The 22286-nt window shown below is 44.8% G+C and overlaps 1 protein-coding gene across 7 annotated transcripts in view; it reads right to left on the bottom strand.

The window, feature by feature from the left end:
• Positions 1 to 277: 277 nt before the first annotated feature.
• Positions 278 to 22286, bottom strand: part of gtdc1 (glycosyltransferase-like domain containing 1) — a 32971-nt gene continuing 10962 nt past the window's right edge. For 5 of the 7 annotated variants that reach the window (XM_034560831.1, XM_034560832.1, XM_034560827.1 and 2 more), the window contains 7 exons: positions 17254 to 17427; positions 14414 to 14557; positions 12881 to 12990; positions 11139 to 11280; positions 2480 to 2550; positions 2288 to 2379; positions 278 to 1109 (listed from right to left, as the gene is read on the bottom strand). In XM_034560831.1, coding sequence (XP_034416722.1) covers positions 1035 to 1109; positions 2288 to 2379; positions 2480 to 2550; positions 11139 to 11280; positions 12881 to 12990; positions 14414 to 14557; positions 17254 to 17427 — 808 coding nt within the window. In that variant the 3' untranslated portion in view covers positions 278 to 1034. Of the gene's footprint in view, positions 1110 to 2287; positions 2380 to 2479; positions 2551 to 8122; positions 9346 to 11138; positions 11281 to 12880; positions 12991 to 14413; positions 14558 to 17253; positions 17428 to 22286 lie in introns of those variants that run through there. The other 2 variants (XR_004611758.1, XM_034560830.1) reach the window with 2 other exon arrangements.

The raw sequence follows: 22286 nt of genomic DNA on the forward strand, positions 1-22286 counted from the left end.
TATTTGTTTGAACATTTTGTAAAATTGATGATTCATTATCATGATTATATTTAAATATAATATTAATGGACAAATAAATCTTCTGATGACATCATAAAGCTCCAGAACACAAGACGAATAAATGTTTTACTGCAGAGTTCATAACAGGCGTTAAAGTGTTTACTGTGTGTGTATGTACGTGTGTGTGTCTCTGTATGTACATGCATGTGTATGTACGTGTGTGTGTATGTACGTATGTGTGTGTGTGTGTGTGTATGTGTGTGTATGTGTGTGTGTGTGTGTGTGTATGTGTGTGTGTGTGTGTGTGTGTGTGTATGTGTGTATGTGTGTGTGTGTGTGTGTGTGTATGTGTGTGCAGTCACTCTGGATCAGCTCTAATGAACACGCTGCTGCAATGAGAGCGATTACAGCTCTTCATCCTCTGGCCTGAGGTCAGTTATTAACACGCAGTGGTTAGTTTCTCTGTAGCTGCAGGAGCTGAATCACTGACCTGAGGCCAGCTGCTCAAACATCTTAACTTCAAACAAAAGACACTCGAACTGAACCAAGATCAGTTTTCCTAAAAGTCTGACCTGCTTTCTGGATGATGTCATCGTGAGCCGTTCTTATTGTTTCACATAAAGTCTGCTTTCGTTTTATTGACACTTTATTTGATGAAAGATCAGGTTTGAGGTTTGGATCCACAGTGAGCTGGTGTCTGCAGATCCACTTCAGTCTGGTCTGAGTGTAGACCTGAACCTGGAGCTCAGGTGGGGCAGCAGACAGAAACCACAAGCTGGCCGCCGCTGAGTCTGTGTGGTGAACATCTCCCCCCGCCCACCTCACTCCTCTCTCCTCCACCCAAAACCACACGCATAAAAGACCGCCGTCCTCCAGCCTGAGAGGACGGGGACGTTTAGGGTCCAGACTCAACGTCTCCGGTCTGCCACGCTGCATTTGATATGGGGCTCAGAGGTGGGGGGACGCGGAGTCGGGGGGAGGGGGGGGATGACGACCCCTGGACCATCAGAGCTGAGGAGGCCATTGTGGTGCGTTCAGGGACACCCGGCTGACAGCAGAGAAACAAAGCGCTCCTTCAGGGACGTCCAGGAGAAAGAGGAGGTGTCAACCTGAAGAACACAAACAGATTCATGTTTCTGTAACATTAAAGACACTGAGCTCCCAGTGCTAACTGGGGTTATGGACACTGAGCTCCCAGTGCTAACTGGGGTTATGGACACTGAGCTCCCAATGCTAACTGGGGTTATGGACACTGAGCTCCCAGTGCTAACTGGGGTTATGCACACTGAGCTCCCAATGCTAACTGGGGTTATGTACACTGAGCTCCCAGTGCTAACTAGGGTTATTCACTGAGCTCCCAGTGCTAACTGGGGTTATATATACTGAGCTCCCAATGCTAACTAGGGTTATTTACTGAGCTCCCAGTGCTAACTGGGGTTATGGACACTGAGCTCCCAATGCTAACTGGGGTTATGTACACTGAGCTACCAGTGCTAACTGGGGTTATGGACACTGAGCTCCCAGTGCTAACTGGGGTTATCCACACTGAGCTCCCAATGCTAACTGGGGTTATGTACACTGAGCTCCCAGTGCTAACTGGGGTTATATATACTGAGCTCCCAATGCTAACTAGGGTTATTTACTGAGCTCCCAGTGCTAACTGGGGTTATGTACACTGAGCTCCCAGTGCTAACTGGGGTTATGTACACTGAGCTCCCAATGCTAACTGGGGTTATGGACACTGAGCTCCCAGTGCTAACTGGGGTTATGGACACTGAGCTCCCAGTGCTAACTGTGGTTATGTACACTGAGCTCCCAATGCTAACTGGGGTTATGTACACTAAGCTCCCAATGCTAACTGGGGTTATGTACACTGAGCTCCCAATGCTAACTGGGGTTATGTACACTGAGCTCCCAGTGCTAACTGGGGTTATGTACACTGAGCTCCCAATGCTAACTAGGGTTATTTACTGAGCTCCCAGTGCAAACTGGGGTTATTTACTGAGCTCCCATATACGAGGTTGTGCTCGGTGACCTCAGAGATGCTGGAAGTTAATTATTTGGTGGATTTTTAATCTTACAATTAAAAAATATATATAAGAAAAAAATCAGCCTCCTCTTTACTAAATACCAAATGTTAGCAAAGTGGTGCGCCGCCGACTGTAGCATAAATGTAGCATGAACATAGCATCAATGTAGCAGAAGCTATTTAATCACAAAGCTGTTTAAAGGTAGCACAAGAAGCTCATGCTTAGCTAACCAGACGGAGAAGCTAACAGTCGGTTACCTTGACGTGGTGTCTGCGGGCGACGTCGGGCCTCCTGCAGAGTCCCTGCAGACGTTTACACAGCTGCTCAGGTGTGGAGTACAGGTACTCTGCTGCAGGAGAACCAGGAAGAAAGACCAGCGTCACACTGAACCGGGACAGAAGCTCCGCTGCTGACTCAGGGTTCACTTTAAAGTCACATGGTTTTATTACCTGGGAATATTTCTGGGTACACTAAGGCCTTCGGACACAGAGGATAACAGCCACAGTGAACAGCTTCCAACCTTTAAAAAAAATCAGATAACAAGATCGATATGGAGAAATCATTTTAGCTTAGCATCAACACTAATCAGGCTCCTCCAAAGCTCAGAACATGTTAGAACATTATAACGGGCGACTGTGGCTCAGTGGTTAGCAGGCCCGCCCTAGTCGATGTGTCCTTGAGCAATACACTTAACCATTAGAACAAGTACTAGTTCTAGTTAAGGGGACAGTGTGTTAGAACATGGACTAGTTCTAGTTAAGGGGACAGTGTGTTAGAACATGGACTAGTTCTCATTAGGGGACAGTGGGTTAGAACAAGGACTAGTTCTAGTTAAGGGGACAGTGTGTTAGAACAAGTACTAGTTCTAGTTAAGGGACAGTGTGTTAGAACATGGACTAGTTCTAGTTAAGGGGACAGTGTGTTAGAACAAGTACTAGTTCTAGTTAAGGGACAGTGTGTTAGAACATGGACTAGTTCTAGTTTGGGGACAGTGTGTTAGAACATGGACTAGTTCTAGTTAAGGGGACAGTGGGTTAGAACAAGTACTAGTTCTAGTTAAGGGGACAGTGGGTTAGAACATGGACTAGTTCTAGTTAAGGGGACAGTGTGTTAGAACATGGACTAGTTCTAGTTAAGGGGACAGTGGGTTAGAACAAGTACTAGTTCTAGTTAAGGGGACAGTGTGTTAGAATATGGACAAGTTCTAGTTAAGGGGACAGTGGGTTAGAACAAGTACTAGTTCTAGTTAAGGGGACAGTGGGTTAGAACATGGACTAGTTCTAGTTAAGGGGACAGTGTGTTAGAACATGGACTAGTTCTAGTTAAGGGACAGTGGGTTAGAACAAGTACTAGTTCTAGTTAAGGGGACAGTGTGTTAGAACATGGATTAGTTCTAGTTAAGGGGACAGTGTGTTAGAACATGGACTAGTTCTAGTTAAGGGGACAGTGGGTTAGAACAAGTACTAGTTCTAGTTAAGGGGACAGTGTGTTAGAATATGGACAAGTTCTAGTTAAGGGGACAGTGGGTTAGAACAAGTACTAGTTCTAGTTAAGGGGACAGTGGGTTAGAACATGGACTAGTTCTAGTTAAGGGGACAGTGTGTTAGAACATGGACTAGTTCTAGTTAAGGGGACAGTGGGTTAGAACAAGTACTAGTTCTAGTTAAGGGGACAGTGTGTTAGAACATGGATTAGTTCTAGTTAAGGGGACAGTGTGTTAGAACATGGACTAGTTCTAGTTAAGGGGACAGTGGGTTAGAACAAGTACTAGTTCTAGTTAAGGGGACAGTGTGTTAGAACATGGACTAGTTCTAGTTAAGGGGACAGTGTGTTAGAACATGGACTAGTTCTAGTTAAGGGACAGTGGGTTAGAACAAGGACTAGTTCTAGTTAAGGGGACAGTGTGTTAGAACAAGTACTAGTTCTAGTTAAGGGACAGTGTGTTAGAACATGGACTAGTTCTAGTTAAGGGGACAGTGTGTTAGAACAAGTACTAGTTCTAGTTAAGGGACAGTGTGTTAGAACATGGACTAGTTCTAGTTAAGGGGACAGTGGGTTAGAACAAGTACTAGTTCTAGTTAAGGGGACAGTGGGTTAGAACATGGACTAGTTCTAGTTAAGGGGACAGTGTGTTAGAACATGGACTAGTTCTAGTTAAGGGGACAGTGGGTTAGAACAAGTACTAGTTCTAGTTAAGGGGACAGTGTGTTAGAATATGGACAAGTTCTAGTTAAGGGGACAGTGGGTTAGAACAAGTACTAGTTCTAGTTAAGGGGACAGTGGGTTAGAACATGGACTAGTTCTAGTTAAGGGGACAGTGTGTTAGAACATGGACTAGTTCTAGTTAAGGGGACAGTGTGTTAGAACATGGACTAGTTCTAGTTAAGGGGACAGTGGGTTAGAACAAGTACTAGTTCTAGTTAAGGGGACAGTGTGTTAGAATATGGACAAGTTCTAGTTAAGGGGACAGTGGGTTAGAACAAGTACTAGTTCTAGTTAAGGGGACAGTGGGTTAGAACATGGACTAGTTCTAGTTAAGGGGACAGTGTGTTAGAACATGGACTAGTTCTAGTTAAGGGGACAGTGGGTTAGAACAAGTACTAGTTCTAGTTAAGGGGACAGTGTGTTAGAACATGGATTAGTTCTAGTTAAGGGGACAGTGTGTTAGAACATGGACTAGTTCTAGTTAAGGGGACAGTGGGTTAGAACAAGTAATAGTTCTAGTTAAGGGGACAGTGTGTTAGAACATGGACTAGTTCTAGTTAAGGGGACAGTGTGTTAGAACATGGACTAGTTCTAGTTAAGGGACAGTGGGTTAGAACAAGGACTAGTTCTAGTTAAGGGGACAGTGTGTTAGAACAAGTACTAGTTCTAGTTAAGGGACAGTGTGTTAGAACATGGACTAGTTCTAGTTAAGGGGACAGTGTGTTAGAACAAGTACTAGTTCTAGTTAAGGGACAGTGTGTTAGAACATGGACTAGTTCTAGTTAAGGGGACAGTGGGTTAGAACAAGTACTAGTTCTAGTTAAGGGGACAGTGGGTTAGAACATGGACTAGTTCTAGTTAAGGGGACAGTGTGTTAGAACATGGACTAGTTCTAGTTAAGGGGACAGTGGGTTAGAACAAGTACTAGTTCTAGTTAAGGGGACAGTGTGTTAGAATATGGACAAGTTCTAGTTAAGGGGACAGTGGGTTAGAACAAGTACTAGTTCTAGTTAAGGGGACAGTGGGTTAGAACATGGACTAGTTCTAGTTAAGGGGACAGTGTGTTAGAACATGGACTAGTTCTAGTTAAGGGGACAGTGGGTTAGAACAAGTACTAGTTCTAGTTAAGGGGACAGTGTGTTAGAACATGGATTAGTTCTAGTTAAGGGGACAGTGTGTTAGAACATGGACTAGTTCTAGTTAAGGGGACAGTGGGTTAGAACAAGTACTAGTTCTAGTTAAGGGGACAGTGTGTTAGAACATGGACTAGTTCTAGTTAAGGGGACAGTGTGTTAGAACATGGACTAGTTCTAGTTAAGGGACAGTGGGTTAGAACAAGGACTAGTTCTAGTTAAGGGGACAGTGTGTTAGAACATGGACTAGTTCTAGTTAAGGGACAGTGGGTTAGAACAAAGACTAGTTCTAGTTAAGGGGACAGTGGGTTAGAACAAGGACTAGTTCAGGTTAAGGGGACAGTGTGTTAGAACATGGACTAGTTCTAGTTAAGGGACAGTGGGTTAGAACAAGGACTAGTTCTAGTTAAGGGGACAGTGTGTTAGAACATGGACTAGTTCTAGTTAAGGGGACAGTGTGTTAGAACATGGACTAGTTCTAGTTAAGGGGACAGTGGGTTAGAACAAGTACTAGTTCTAGTTAAGGGGACAGTGTGTTAGAACATGGACTAGTTCTAGTTAAGGGGCAGTGTGTTAGAATATGGACTAGTTCTAGTTAAGGGGACAGTGGGTTAGAACAAGGACTAGTTCTAGTTAAGGGGACAGCGTGTTAGAATATGGACTAGTTCTAGTTAAGGGGACAGTGGGTTAGAACACAGACTAGTTCTAGTTAAGGGGACAGTGGGTTAGAACACAGACTAGTTCTAGTTAAGGGGACAGTGTGTTAGAACATGGACTAGTTCTAGTTAAGGGGACAGTGTGTTAGAACAAGGACTAGTTCTAGTTAAGGGGACAGTGTGTTAGAACAAGGACTAGTTCTAGTTAAGGGGACAGTGTGTTAGAACAAGGACTAGTTCTAGTTAAGGGGACAGTGTGTTAGAACATGGATTAGTTCTAGTTAAGGGGACAGTGTGTTAGAACATGGACTAGTTCTAGTTAAGGGGACAGTGGGTTAGAACAAGGACTAGTTCTAGTTAAGGGGACAGTGGGTTAGAACAAGGACTAGTTCTAGTTAAGGGGACAGTGTGTTAGAACATGGACTAGTTCTAGTTAAGGGGACAGTGTGTTAGAACATGGACTAGTTCTAGTTAAGGGGACAGTGTGTTAGAACAAGTATTAGTTCTAGTTAAGGGGACAGTGTGTTAGAACATGGACTAGTTCTAGTTAAGGGGACAGTGGGTTAGAACAAGGACTAGTTCTAGTTAAGGGGACAGTGGGTTAGAACATGGACTAGTTCTCATTAGGGGACAGTGTGTTAGAACATGGACTAGTTCTCATTAGGGGACAGTGGGTTAGAACATGGACTAGTTCTAGTTAAGGGGACAGTGGGTTAGAACAAGTATTAGTTCTAGTTAAGGGGACAGTGTGTTAGAACATGGACTAGTTCTAGTTAAGGGGACAGTGGGTTAGAACAAGGACTAGTTCTCATTAGGGGACAGTGGGTTAGAACAAGGACTAGTTCTAGTTAAGGGGACAGTGGGTTAGAACAAGGACTAGTTCTAGTTAAGGGGACAGTGGGTTAGAACAAGGACTAGTTCTCATTAGGGGACAGTGGGTTAGAACATGGACTCGTTCTCATTAGGGGACAGTGTGTTAGAACACTGCTGGCCCTCGATGTATTATATTAAAATATTTGGTAGATTGCTGATGAATAATTGAGGACTTTTTGGTCTTCATGCTGGAAACATTCATGTTTAAAACCGTAGATCTGACTGAAACTCCTCTTTAGAAACGAAGATTCTGATTCAAGAAGAGATCCGTTCTGGTTTGAGGCTCCAGCTCCTGGATCTCTCTGATCTGGATTATCGAGGTCAGTCCAGTTCTCTAATGTGAGCAAATGTTTTTAATCTCAGATGTAATTATCACTGGACTGAGTGATGTATCATCACTGCAGGGCACCACCACTGATGATCTTAATCAGATTAAACATAATTCAGAGATAATGAGGAAGAAACTATTCAGTTCACTCTGATTCAACAGACAGGGCTTCAGCTGTGCTTTTAGTTTGTCAACAAGAGATCAAGCCTTTATTCTGTTGACATATGCTGCTGCTTTTATTTTGTTGACCCGCGCTGTTGCTTTTATTTTGTTAAGATGCAGCTTTTATTTTGTTGACCTGCGCTGCTGCTTTTATTTTGGTGAGATAAAGCCTTTATGTTGTTTACCCGAGCTGCTGCTTTTATCTTGTTGAGATGAAGCTTTTATTTTGTTGACCCAAGCTGCTGCTTTTATTTTGTTGAGATGAAGCTTTTATTTTGTTGACCCGAGCTGCTGCTTTAATTTAGTTGAGACGAAGCTTTTTGATTTTGTTGATCCGAGCAGCTTGTTTGAACAACATTAGCTTGCCAGTGAACTTCAAGGTTAATAGTTAACAAAGATAATATTAGTATATTAGCATTACTATGTTAGCCTGTTCCTATGCTAAGATATTTATGTCCGTGTTTTACAAAATAAAAGCTCAGGATTTTAAAAAGAAGAGTCAATATTCTGAGCTCTCACAGAACTCCATGTAAATATTGAACCTTTTAACATGTGACCCTTCAGACAGACTGAGGGGGGAGGGGAAGGGGGCCGGGGGGACCCAAGGGTCTCGGTCTCTCCTGGTTTTTAGCAGAGCGCTGAGGGGGGGGGGGGGGGGGGGGGGCACGGGTCCTCCTGGTTGTGGATCAAAGACAAACATCACTTCCCCCTCAGGGACCAGACTTCCTCTCTGCCATAATTAGCTCCTGACTTCATTACCACAGCGTGCCGTCTCTCGTTATGAAAGTCTCGTTCTTGTTTATAGAAACACTATGAACGCTAATGAATCACATGAATCCTCTTTATTTATTTATTCCTTCACCTTGTCAACCTGCTGCTGGCGTAGCATGCTGCTGGCGTAGCATGCTAACATGCGTATGTCCCCCATTCACTCCACTAGCATAGCATGCGAACATGGGTACAGCAAACCGTACACTCAACTAGCATAGCTTGCTAATATGTGTACAGCACCCATACACTCTACTAGCATATCATGCTAATGTGTACAGCACCCATACACTCCACTAGCATAGCATGCCAACTTGTGTACGGAAACCCATACACTCCACTAGCATTGCATGCTAACATGTGTACAGCATCCATAAACTCCACTAGCATTGAATGCTAACATGTGTACAGCATCGATACACTCCACTAGCATTGAATGCTAACATGTGTATAGCATCCATACACTCCACTAGCATTGAATGCTAACATGTGTACAGCATCCATACACTCCACTAGCATTGCATGCTAACATAAGTATTTCATCGTTTACAAAATAGTTCCAACAGCAACATTTTCAAATTGAGGCAATTTCATTATTCTTATTTTATTTATTTGTATACTTCTGTCACAGTATGTGTTGTTGATGTGTTCTTCATACTTCTGTGACAGTATATTTGTTGTTGTTGATGTGTTCTTCATACTTCTAAGTGACAGTATATTTGTTGTTGTTGATGTGTTCTTCATACTACTGTGACAGTATATTTGTTGTTGTTGATGTGTTCTTCATACTACTGTGACAGTATATTTGTTGTTGTTGATGTGTTCTTCATACTTATATGTCACAGTATTAGTTGTTGATGTGTTCTTCATACTACTGTGACAGTATATATGTTGATGCGTTCTTCATCTTCTCCGTTACATATTTGTTGTTGTAATGTATTATCGGTGTGAAGCCTCACATATTATACACATGGAGCTCTAAACATCAATCAGGTGCAGATCACACATCGGCGCTGCAGGCCGACGCACTCACAGGGCCGTTTGATTGGTCGAGCTTCAGAGAGCGGAGCGTCTGATTGGCCGTTCGGCCTGCAGCGCTGTGGAGTGCAGGTGACTGAAGTCTGGTTCACAGGCTGCCGGTCCTCAGAGTCCACACCTGCAGGTTCCCACCAGGTCTCTGAAGAGGACACCTTGATGTGATGAGACCACCGGGTCAATAAAGTTTATTCAAGCTGTCGCTGAGCTTCACTCTCAGGTGAGAAGGAGAAGCAGCCAGTTCAGGTAACGCAGTTATATTATTATTACATTATGGATTACAGGTGCACATTCCAAATTAAAATTAGTTGATGTTTAAGGTGTGATTTCAATAAATATATATTATTTTTTTTAAGTAATGTTTGAAAAGTTTAAAGTTGTGTTTTTGTAATGTCTTATCCAGTAAAAATAAATATTTTCTTGGAACACAATAATTCCACCTTAAAAGTACTGAGAGTAGTCAGTGTGCTAATATCTAATCAATATCTGGTCTTAAAGAGACAGCATCCCTCAGGTTTTCATACCATACTAAAACTGATATATCCCCTAAACCACAAGGGCTATTTTAATAATGCTGTGCGAACAATAACACTTGTGAGATTGATTAATATGTGTATATAGCAGTATATGTGTTACTGGTTAAAGGTGGTTAATGATGAAACACAGAAAAACGAAAAAGACAAATATATATAGTATATATAGATTTTTTTTTAAAACTTCCATCTCTTTAAAATGACACAGACTTTAAACTCTTAATGAGCCTATGGGATCTATCTATAGCATTCCAAATGAGATCGACAGCACTTTTACCCAACCAAAATCTTCAGATTCTCAAAATTCAGTGACGCGTAGGACACTGGAACCAACGCCACGAGGAGGTCCTACCTCCTAACTTCCTGCTTACACTTGTCCGAGCTGCACAGGAAGTTGCTCGTCATTTTAAAGTGAAAACGGCGCGTGTGGGATTTTACGAAGCCGGAGATATTCTACATTAAAAAAACACAGTTTCTTCTGTACGGTTGCCGTTTGTCTGGTTCATATTGTGCTGATGCTTTCGTCTGAGAAGAGACGGCATGGCTGCGTCTAAATCCGTAGGTTGTCATGGTTACGGTGCCGCTCGCCGTTTGAATGTAGCCTGATGCGATCTTCAATCTTTGGCAAGTTTCATCTCCATATTTGGTTTGGTCTGGATTTGGTTGTTAAGCTGTGTGTGAAATGGATGACTTGATATTGTAGCCCAGGCTCTGCTGTTTAATATGGAATCTGACACCATTATATTCGTTTGGTATATATTAGTGCAATTAAACTGTCCATCTCTGTGTGTAGATGTAAAGTATTTAAAGAGACAGTGTCCCTCAGAACTCCACAGTTCACAGTGTCTGGTCTTAAAGAGACAGTGTCCCTCAGAACTCCACAGTTCACAGTGTCTGGTCTTAAAGAGACAGTGTCCCTCAGAACTCCACAGTTCACAGTGTCTGGTCTTAAAGAGACAGTGTCCCTCAGAACTCCACAGTTCAGAGTGTCTGGTCTTAAAGAGACAGTGTCCCTCAGCACTCGACAGTTCACAGTGTCTGGTCTTAAAGAGACAGTGTCCCTCAGAACTCCACAGTTCACAGTGTCTGGTCTTAAAGAGACAGTGTCCCTCAGCACTCCACAGTTCACAGTGTCTGGTCTTAAAGAGACAGTGTCCCTCAGCACTCCACAGTTCACAGTGTCTGGTCTTAAAGAGACAGTGTCCCTCAGCACTCCACAGTTCAGAGTGTTTGGTCTTAAAGAGACAGTGTCCCCCAGAACTCCACAGTTCACAGTGTCTGGTCTTAAAGAGACAGTGTCCCTCAGAACTCCACAGTTCACAGTGTCTGGTCTTAAAGAGACAGTGTCCCTCAGAACTCCACAGTTCACAGTGTCTGCTCTTAAAGAGACAGTGACCCTCAGATGTGAAACTTACATGGCGACTCCGAAGAACTCGTGTCGTGCGGTGGAGACGACCACATCGGCCTGAAGCAGCACCTGCAGGTAGCGGTCCCTGGACAGGTAACCCCAGTTCTGGATGTGACGGTGCAGCTGACTTCTGGCCTCCGAGAAGATCTCTGCAGAAAAACCACAGAAGAAGAAGAAGAGAGCAGCTGATTTGTAAAACGTGTTCTGTTCATTAAGAAACTCTTCTTCATGTGAAGCTAAAAACATTTGACTGAATTAATAACGTCAGTTAGCTTAGCATAAAGACATGTTTACTAAGAGAAACTAAAAATTATTATTATTTTATTTTTTAATTATTTGTATTATTAGAATTCAGAAAAATATTGTTATTAGTATATTTCTATTATATCATATTTGCATTATTAATAATTATATTGTTATTATTTGAGAGTGAGCAGGCGATGTTTGTCCTATAAGTTGCATTTAATTCTATTAATCAGAAATAACAAAACCATAAAAGTTAATTAATATGATAATGTCATAAACTAAAAGCTTTAAAGTTTGTTCCGTCTGAGGATAAATAAATAGAGAAGATGAGCTTCATGAATGTTTGTGAACATAATCAATATCTGACCCCATTAAGCTCTAATGTGATTGGATGAAGATAATCTGAGACAAGAAGCTGGATTTACGGTCAGCGTGTTTATGCTGCAGTTAAACTTTACTTCTTAATATCTCAGAGTGGGTTCATTACGTTAAAGATTAGAGCCCTTCAACAAGAACACACACACACACACACACACACACACACCACAACACACACCACAACACAGTCATCAAGCATCATCAGCTGGTGATCAATTAAAACCTGCGACCTTCATCCTGCACCTACACACACACCCACACCCAATGTGATGTCCAGCAGCATCATCAGACTGGACCAGTTCATGTGTGTGTGTGTATATGTGTATATGTATATATATATATATATATATATATATATATATATATATACATATACACACATATACACACACACACACACACACACACACACACACACACACACACACACACACACACACACACACACACACACACACACACACACACACACACACACACACACACACACACACACACACACACACACACACACACACACACACACACACACACACACACACACACACACACACACACACACACACACACACACACACACACACACACACACACACCTAATGTGATGTCCAGCAGCATCATCAGACTGGACCAGTTCGTGTGTGTGTGTGTATATACACATATATATATATACACACACACACACGTGTATACGTGTGTGTTTGTAAATGTGTGTGTGTGTGTAAATGTGTGTGTGTGTAAATATGTGTGATTTGTATGTGTGTGTGTATGTGTGCGTGTGTGTGTATATGTGTGTATATATATGTGTGTGTGTGTTTGTATATGTGTGTGTATATGTATGTGCGTGTGTGTGTGTGTGTATATATATATATGTGTGTGTGTGTGTATATATATATATATGTTACACAGCGGCTGCTGCATATATATATATATGTGTGTGTGTGTGTGCGTGTGCGTGTATGTGTGTTTGTATATGTGTGTGTGTATATGTATATGTGTGTGTGTGTGTGTGTGTTTGTATATATGTGTGTGTGTGTGTGTGTGTGTGTGTGTTTGTATATATGTGTGTGTGTGTGTGTGTGTGTGTTTGTATATATGTGTATATGTGTGTGTGTGTGTGTGTACCTGGTACTTCAGTGAAAGTCTCTCCGAGCACCGACAGATGAAAGTCGACTTGCTTTTCTTTCAGTTTGATCAAAGTGGAAAAAAACAGCTCAGGGTTTTTGTCGTGCTCCCTGAAAAACAAACATTTTATTTATATATATATATATATATATATATATACATATATATATACATATACATACACACATACACACACACACACGTGTGTATACACAGGAAAGCAGCGCATGAACACATTGTGACGGTCAGTAATCTCCTTCAGGTCTTTTATTCTGAAGGCACTTCCTTCCTCCTTACACCATCCTGTGACATGAGATCACTGGACGTGCAGCGGCGTGTGTGTGTGTGTGTGTGTGTGTGTGTCTCTTCTTCGGTGGTGTCAGTAGCCGCAGCAGCCGCTGTGTAATCTGCTGCACAGAGCAACACAAGAGGGATTATTGTATTTCCACAGAGATGTTCCGTTAATCTGTGATTGGAGCTCCTCGTCTGGTTTGTGTTTTAATCTGTGTGTGGCCTGGATCCCCAGATTACAGCTCGTCTTATTGCTGCTGGGTGTGTGTGTGTGTGTGTGTGTGTGTGTGCGTGTGGTGGTGGTGGGGGGGGGGGGGGGGGGGGGGGCAGCTGTTTCAGGTGAAGGAAGTTTTATGTGGTACTTTTTAATCTGATTAGGAACTGAACATCACACGTGTACCTTCTCACAGGTGGATTGTATTTAGGTTTTTTCACAGTAAAATAAACTTTCAGTGAAGTGTACTTTATTCAGATATTTTCACAATAAAGTGTACTATATTTAGACATATTCGCAGTAAAGTGTATTTTATAGATATATTTTTACAGTAAAATGTACTTTATTTAGATATTTTCAAAGTAAAGTGTATTATAGTTAGTTCTTTCACAGTAAAGTGTATTTTATTTGAATAATAATAATAATTCTGCATTAATGAGGCTTCAGACTCACATTGTTATGCTCACTAAATAATATTATATTATTAAAAATTACCTCTTGGGTTCAACATGAATATAATAGGGGAGGCAGATGAGGAGGATGGTGCAGAGGGAGAGGAGGAGGAAGAGGGAGAGGAGGAGGAGGGAGAGGAGGAGGAGGAGGAGGGAGAGGAGGAGGAGGAAGAAGAGGGAGAGGGGGAGGAGGAGGGAGAGGAGGAGGAGGAGGAGGAGGAGGAAGACGGAGAGGAGGAGGAAGAGGAGGAGGAGGGAGAAGGAGAGGAGGAAGAGGGAGAAGAGGAGGAGGAGGGAGAGGAGGAGGAGGGAGAAGGAGCAGAGGGCTCCCAGCAGAGAGGAAGGTCTAGTTGGAAGGAGGAGCTATCAGAGTCCAGAGGAGGAGCTGAGGAACCAGAACTAATCTGCTCAGTCGTCACCTCAGAGGAGCTTCTGTTTGACCTTCACTCTGCTGCTGGATATTATATATATATATATATATATATATATATATATATATATATATATATATATATATATATATATATATATATATATATATATATATATTTGAATACATAACTTAATGTAACTCACCACCTGTGAGGCCAGACAATGTGAAGAGGTTTCATCTGGTCTCCAGTATCCCCCTCACTAACTGGTCTCTGGTCTGTTCTGGGTTCACAACTGGACTCATGTGGATCTTCCTGCTCGTCTCCTGATGATGGAAACTCACCACACCTGTACGATAATTATATAATAATAAAAACATTTTAATACAAATCTAAAACACAGACCACCCCGACCAAGAAGACTAGCTTGTGTGTCTTTCAGAGGGACGGATCCGGCTCAGAACCCTGAGCCCCGAAGCCGACCTGGAGGTCACACTGAAGGTCTCACAGTCTGGAGGTCTCACAGTCTGAAGGTCTCACAGTCTGAAGGTCTCACAGTCTGGAGGTCTCACAGTCTGGAGGTCTCACAGTCTGGAGGTCTCACAGTCTGGAGGTCTCACAGTCTGGAGGTCTCACAGTCTGAAGGTCTCACAGTCTGAAGGTCTCACAGTCTGGAGGTCTCACAGTCTGGAGGTCTCACAGTCTGAAGGTCTCACAGTCTGGAGGTCTCACAGTCTGGAGGTCTCACAGTCTGGAGGTCTCACAGTCTGAAGGTCTCACAGTCTGGAGGTCTCACAGTCTGGAGGTCTCACAGTCTGGAGGTCTCACAGTCTTGAGGTCTCACAGTCTGAAGGTTTCCGTCACTTTAAAACCGTCTCAGTTCTGGATCTGGATCCGGTGGCCTGGAGGTCCTTGCGGTGCATTCAGACCCACATCAGGGGTCTGAAGGTCTCACAGTCTGGAGGTCTCACAGTCTGGAGGTCTCACAGTCTGGAGGTCTCACAGTCTTGAGGTCTCACAGTCTGAAGGTTTCCGTCACTTTAAAACCGTCTCAGTTCTGGATCTGGATCCGGTGGCCTGGAGGTCCTTGCGGTGCATTCAGACCCACATCAGGGGTCTGATGGTCTCCATGCTGTCGTCATGACGTAACCCTCGTGTGGAGGAAAGCTGTGACATCAGGACTGATGGGACCAGACCAGAAGACTCTGCTGGTCTCATCTGCAGGTCCGGCCTCTCCCCGTCTGACCCGCTGCTCACGTAGACCAGCGTTCTGACACCAGGACCCTGGTGGAGTCTGTTGTGTTCCTCCGGGGTTTAAGTGCCCCTGGTTTTCAGTCCTGAACTACAGTCCAATCACAATAAATCCGGATGCTGCGGCTCTGGTTGGTGAAATGCATGCTGGGATACGCGTCTCAAGTCGACTTCCTGCATCGACCTGCTGATGACGTCATGAACTTTGATGAAGAGGAAGGACTTGAGGATTCTTCTTCTGCGTCAGTCGGTAGAACACCACAGAAGAAGTCAGAGGCGAGCTCTACAACATCCAGTTTCTGGATCCAACACTGAGATCCATTTGGTCATAGACCTGGTTCATCATAGACCTGGTCTGAAAGACAGCCTACAACAACAACAACAACAACAACAACAACCAGACCCGGTAGAAATAACCCCAACGACGTTAAATTCTAAGTTATAAATCCTCAAGTTGCTGCTTTAGAACTGGACCCGCCTAGACCCAGTTAGACTCAATGTCACCGGATCCAAACGGACCCATAAAGACCCGATGACAGTCAGACCCCTATGAAAGAGACATGATCCGGCAGAGAACCAGAGACAGCCTGGACCCGAGGACGGAGGGACCTGAACAGAAGGGAAACTTATTACAAAAAGAGGACTTTCTCGACGGTCCGGAGACGCATTTAAAGACCAGATTTGGGTCCGAGGCTCAGTTCCAGATACAAAGAGGACCCGTGAAGACCTGCACCAGGTTGTAAAAACCAAAGCCATTCGTCATTGTCGGAGCTCTTTAGAGAACACGCTTTGGCAACAAAAACCTCGACCGGGATTAAGCGGATCCTCCTCCGCGGCACCTGACGAACCAGCAGACCGGCGACAGCTGCACAAAGACCGGCCCACCACAGAAGAAGAAGAAAAGGCTTCTGGGGCCTCAGAATCAGACACCTGCTGGTCACGTGGGGGTCCACATTGATCCGGGTTGGACTCGGCGGTGATGGATGGGATGTCTTTGTGTGCCACCGCAGGTCAATCTCTATTAAGTTACGACGCTCCTCCACTCAGAGGCCGGCTGATAGATGGCCGCCGCAAACACGCCGACCACGAAGAGGCCAAAGGGCCGCGGCGCTGTGAGGCGCACCGGACCCCCCCAAGGAGGCGGCTTTGTTCAGTTCTCTTCTCCTGGCTCTGACCCAGACGTGGAATCCATCCCGACGCTCAACCAGCATGCAGAGCCAGAGAAATGACTCAAAACCAGAGGAAGGTTCGTATGTGTTTACGTTGTTGTGATTATTATAATTATTTTCAAGCATCAGAGGCCCACGTGTTGGTTTACAGGAACGACCCGTTTATGAGGAGCAACCGCTGCATTCAGAGGAGACGCTGGTCTGGGCTGTCGCTCTGGGCCGCCTGTGTTTCTTCAGCATGAATCCTCCTCCATGTGAACACACACACACACACACACACACACACACACACACACACACACACACACTTTGGGAGGAGGACCGCGGGCGTGTGGAGGGATTGTCGGCCATGCATATCATCACTTACTTACACTCTGTGAGTTTGCTTTGGATCAAACACATTAGCATCTGAAAATGAGCTGAGGAACACTGGAGGGGAGGTCCAGTCATCCTGCAGCTCTCACACACTTATTTATGGAGAAATACACACACTTATTTATATATATATATGTGTGTGTATAGACAAGTCTAATTTTGGTATTTATGTTTAATGTTAATATATTTAAATGAACATAATAAAAAAAAATTAAAAATATGATAAAAATACACACACACACACACACACCTGCTGACATCAGGGAACTGGACTGGGTAGTACAGGACCACACACTTGGGCCGGATCAGCAGGTCCAGGTCTCTGGGTCGGTGGTCTGGGATCTTCTTCATGAAGGAGGAGATCGAGGAAAGGAAGGAGTCCATGTTGAAGACCGAGTTAAACACCACCACGTCTGACACCAGGCTGCCGACACAGGAACACAACGAGGTGACTGACTATGAGCCTGAACCAGGCCTAACTATAGACCTGAACCAGGCCTAACTATGAGCCTGAACCAGTCCTAACTATAGACCTGAACCAGGCCTAACTATGAGCCCGAACCAGGCCTAACTATAGACCTGAACCAGACCTAATTATAGACCTGAACCAGGCCTACTATAGAACTGAACCAGGCCTAACTATAGACCTGAACCAGGCCTAACTATGAGCCTGAACCAGGCCTAACTATGAGCCTGAACCAGGCCTACTATAGACCTGAACCAGGCCTAACTATGAGCCTGAACCAGGCCTACTATAGAACTGAACCAGGCCTAACTATGAGCCTGAACCAGGCCTACTATAGAACTGAACCAGGCCTAACTATAGACCTGAACCAGGCCTAACTATAGACCTGAACCAGGCCTAACTATGAGCCCGAAACAAACCTAACTATAGACCTGAACCAGGCCTAACTATGAGCCTGAACCAGTCCTAACTATAGACCTGAACCAGGCCTAACTATGAGCCCGAACCAGGCCTAACTATAGACCTGAACCAGACCTAATTATAGACCTGAACCAGACCTAACTATAGACCTGAACCAGGCCTAACTATAGACCTGAACCAGGCCTAACTATGAGCCTGAACCAGGCCTAACTATAGACCTGAACCAGGCCTAACTATGAGCCCGAACCAGGCCTAACTATAGACCTGAACCAGACCTAATTATAGACCTGAACCAGACCTAACTATAGACCTGAACCAGGCCTAACTATAGACCTGAACCAGGCCTAACTATAGACCTGAACCAGGCCTAACTATGAGCCTGAACCAGGCCTACTATAGAACTGACCCAGGCCTAACTATGAGCCTGAACCAGGCCTACTATAGAACTGAACCAGGCCTAACTATAGACCTGAACCAGGCCTAACTATGAGCCTGAACCAGGCCTAACTATGAGCCTGAACCAGGCCTACTATAGACCTGAACCAGGCCTAACTATGAGCCTGAACCAGGCCTACTATAGAACTGAACCAGGCCTAACTATGAGCCTGAACCAGGCCTACTATAGAACTGAACCAGGCCTAACTATAGACCTGAACCAGGCCTAACTATAGACCTGAACCAGGCCTAACTATGAGCCCGAAACAAACCTAACTATAGACCTGAACCAGGCCTAACTATGAGCCTGAACCAGTCCTAACTATAGACCTGAACCAGGCCTAACTATGAGCCCGAACCAGGCCTAACTATAGACCTGAACCAGACCTAATTATAGACCTGAACCAGACCTAACTATAGACCTGAACCAGGCCTAACTATAGACCTGAACCAGGCCTAACTATAGACCTGAACCAGGCCTAACTATGAGCCTGAACCAGGCCTACTATAGAACTGAACCAGGCCTAACTATGAGCCTGAACCAGGCCTACTATAGACCTGAACCAGGCCTAACTATGAGCCTGAACCAGGCCTACTATAGAACTGAACCAGGCCTAACTATGAGCCTGAACCAGGCCTACTATAGAACTGAACCAGGCCTAACTATAGACCTGAACCAGGCCTAACTATAGACCTGAACCAGGCCTAACTATAGACCTGAACCAGGCCTAACTATGAGCCCGAACCAGACCTAACTATAGACCTGAACCAGGCCTAACTATGAGCCTGAACCAGTCCTAACTATAGACCTGAACCAGGCCTAACTATGAGCCCGAACCAGGCCTAACTATAGACCTGAACCAGGCCTAACTATGAGCCTGAACCAGGCCTAACTATAAACCTGAACCAGGCCTAACTATGAGCCTGAACCAGGCCTAACTATAAACCTGAACCAGGCCTAACTATAGACCTGAACCAGGCCTAACTATGAGCCTGAACCAGGCCTAACTATGAGCCTGAACCAGGCCTACTATAGAACTGAACCAGGCCTAACTATAAACCTGAACCAGGCCTAACTATAGACCTGAACCAGGCCTAACTATGAGCCTGAACCAGGCCTGACTATAGACCTGAACCAGGTTTAACTATGAGCCTGAACCAGGCCTGACTATAGACCTGAACCAGGTTTAACTATGAGCCTGAACCAGGCCTACTATAGAACTGAACCAGGCCTAACTATGAGCCTGAACCAGGCCTAACTATAGAACTGAACCAGGCCTAACTATGAGCCTGAACCAGGCCTAACTATAGACCTGAACCAGGCCTAACTATGAGCCTGAACCAGGCCTAACTATGAGCCTGAACCAGGCTTAACTATGAGCCTGAACCAGGCTAACTATAGACCTGAACCAGGCCTAACTATGAGCCTGAACTAGGCCTGACTATAGACCTGAACCAGGCCTAACTATGAGCCTGAACTAGGCCTGACTATAGACCTGAACCAGGCCTAACTATGAGCCTGAACCAGGCTAACTATAGACCTGAACCAGGCCTAACTATGAGCCTGAACTAGGCCTGACTATAGACCTGAACCAGGCCTAACTATGAGCCTGAACTAGGCCTAACTATAGACCTGAACCAGACCTAATTATAGACCTGAACCAGACCTAACTATAGACCTGAACCAGGCCTAACTATAGACCTGAACCAGGCCTAACTATAGACCTGAACCAGGCCTAACTATGAGCCTGAACCAGGCCTAACTATAGACCTGAACCAGGCCTAACTATGAGCCCGAACCAGGCCTAACTATAGACCTGAACCAGACCTAATTATAGACCTGAACCAGACCTAACTATAGACCTGAACCAGGCCTAACTATAGACCTGAACCAGGCCTAACTATAGACCTGAACCAGGCCTAACTATGAGCCTGAACCAGGCCTACTATAGAACTGAACCAGGCCTAACTATGAGCCTGAACCAGGCCTACTATAGAACTGAACCAGGCCTAACTATAGACCTGAACCAGGCCTAACTATGAGCCTGAACCAGGCCTAACTATGAGCCTGAACCAGGCCTACTATAGACCTGAACCAGGCCTAACTATGAGCCTGAACCAGGCCCACTATAGAACTGAACCAGGCCTAACTATGAGCCTGAACCAGGCCTACTATAGAACTGAACCAGGCCTAACTATAGACCTGAACCAGGCCTAACTATAGACCTGAACCAGGCCTAACTATGAGCCCGAAACAAACCTAACTATAGACCTGAACCAGGCCTAACTATGAGCCTGAACCAGTCCTAACTATAGACCTGAACCAGGCCTAACTATGAGCCCGAACCAGGCCTAACTATAGACCTGAACCAGACCTAATTATAGACCTGAACCAGACCTAACTATAGACCTGAACCAGGCCTAACTATAGACCTGAACCAGGCCTAACTATAGACCTGAACCAGGCCTAACTATGAGCCTGAACCAGGCCTACTATAGAACTGAACCAGGCCTAACTATGAGCCTGAACCAGGCCTACTATAGACCTGAACCAGGCCTAACTATGAGCCTGAACCAGGCCTACTATAGAACTGAACCAGGCCTAACTATGAGCCTGAACCAGGCCTACTATAGAACTGAACCAGGCCTACTATAGACCTGAACCAGGCCTAACTATAGACCTGAACCAGGCCTAACTATAGACCTGAACCAGGCCTAACTATGAGCCCGAACCAGACCTAACTATAGACCTGAACCAGGCCTAACTATGAGCCTGAACCAGTCCTAACTATAGACCTGAACCAGGCCTAACTATGAGCCCGAACCAGGCCTAACTATAGACCTGAACCAGGCCTAACTATGAGCCTGAACCAGGCCTAACTATAAACCTGAACCAGGCCTAACTATGAGCCTGAACCAGGCCTAACTATAAACCTGAACCAGGCCTAACTATAGACCTGAACCAGGCCTAACTATGAGCCTGAACCAGGCCTAACTATGAGCCTGAACCAGGCCTACTATAGAACTGAACCAGGCCTAACTATAAACCTGAACCAGGCCTAACTATAGACCTGAACCAGGCCTAACTATGAGCCTGAACCAGGCCTGACTATAGACCTGAACCAGGTTTAACTATGAGCCTGAACCAGGCCTGACTATAGACCTGAACCAGGTTTAACTATGAGCCTGAACCAGGCCTACTATAGAACTGAACCAGGCCTAACTATGAGCCTGAACCAGGCCTAACTATAGAACTGAACCAGGCCTAACTATGAGCCTGAACCAGGCCTAACTATAGACCTGAACCAGGCCTAACTATGAGCCTGAACCAGGCCTAACTATGAGCCTGAACCAGGCTTAACTATGAGCCTGAACCAGGCTAACTATAGACCTGAACCAGGCCTAACTATGAGCCTGAACTAGGCCTGACTATAGACCTGAACCAGGCCTAACTATGAGCCTGAACTAGGCCTGACTATAGACCTGAACCAGGCCTAACTATGAGCCTGAACCAGGCTAACTATAGACCTGAACCAGGCCTAACTATGAGCCTGAACTAGGCCTGACTATAGACCTGAACCAGGCCTAACTATGAGCCTGAACTAGGCCTAACTATAGAGCTGAACCAGGCCTAACTATGAGCCTGAACCAGGCCTAACTATAGACATGAACCAGGTTTAACTATGAGCCTGAACCAGGCCTAACTATAGACCTGAACCAGGCCTAACTATAGACCTGAACCAGCCCGAACTATGAGCTTGAACCAGGCCTAACTATAGACCTGAACCAGGTTTAACTATGAGCCTGAACCAGGCATAACTATAGACCTGAACCAGGCCTAACTATGAGCCTGAACCAGGCCTAACTATAGACCTGAACCAGGCCTAACTATGAGCCTGAACCAGGCCTACTATAGAACTGAACCAGGCCTAACTATGAGCCTGAACAAGGCCTAACTATAG

The sequence above is a fragment of the Cyclopterus lumpus genome, chromosome 21 (assembly GCF_009769545.1).
Source record: "Cyclopterus lumpus isolate fCycLum1 chromosome 21, fCycLum1.pri, whole genome shotgun sequence".
In the NCBI taxonomy this organism is placed as follows: domain Eukaryota; kingdom Metazoa; phylum Chordata; class Actinopteri; order Perciformes; family Cyclopteridae; genus Cyclopterus; species Cyclopterus lumpus.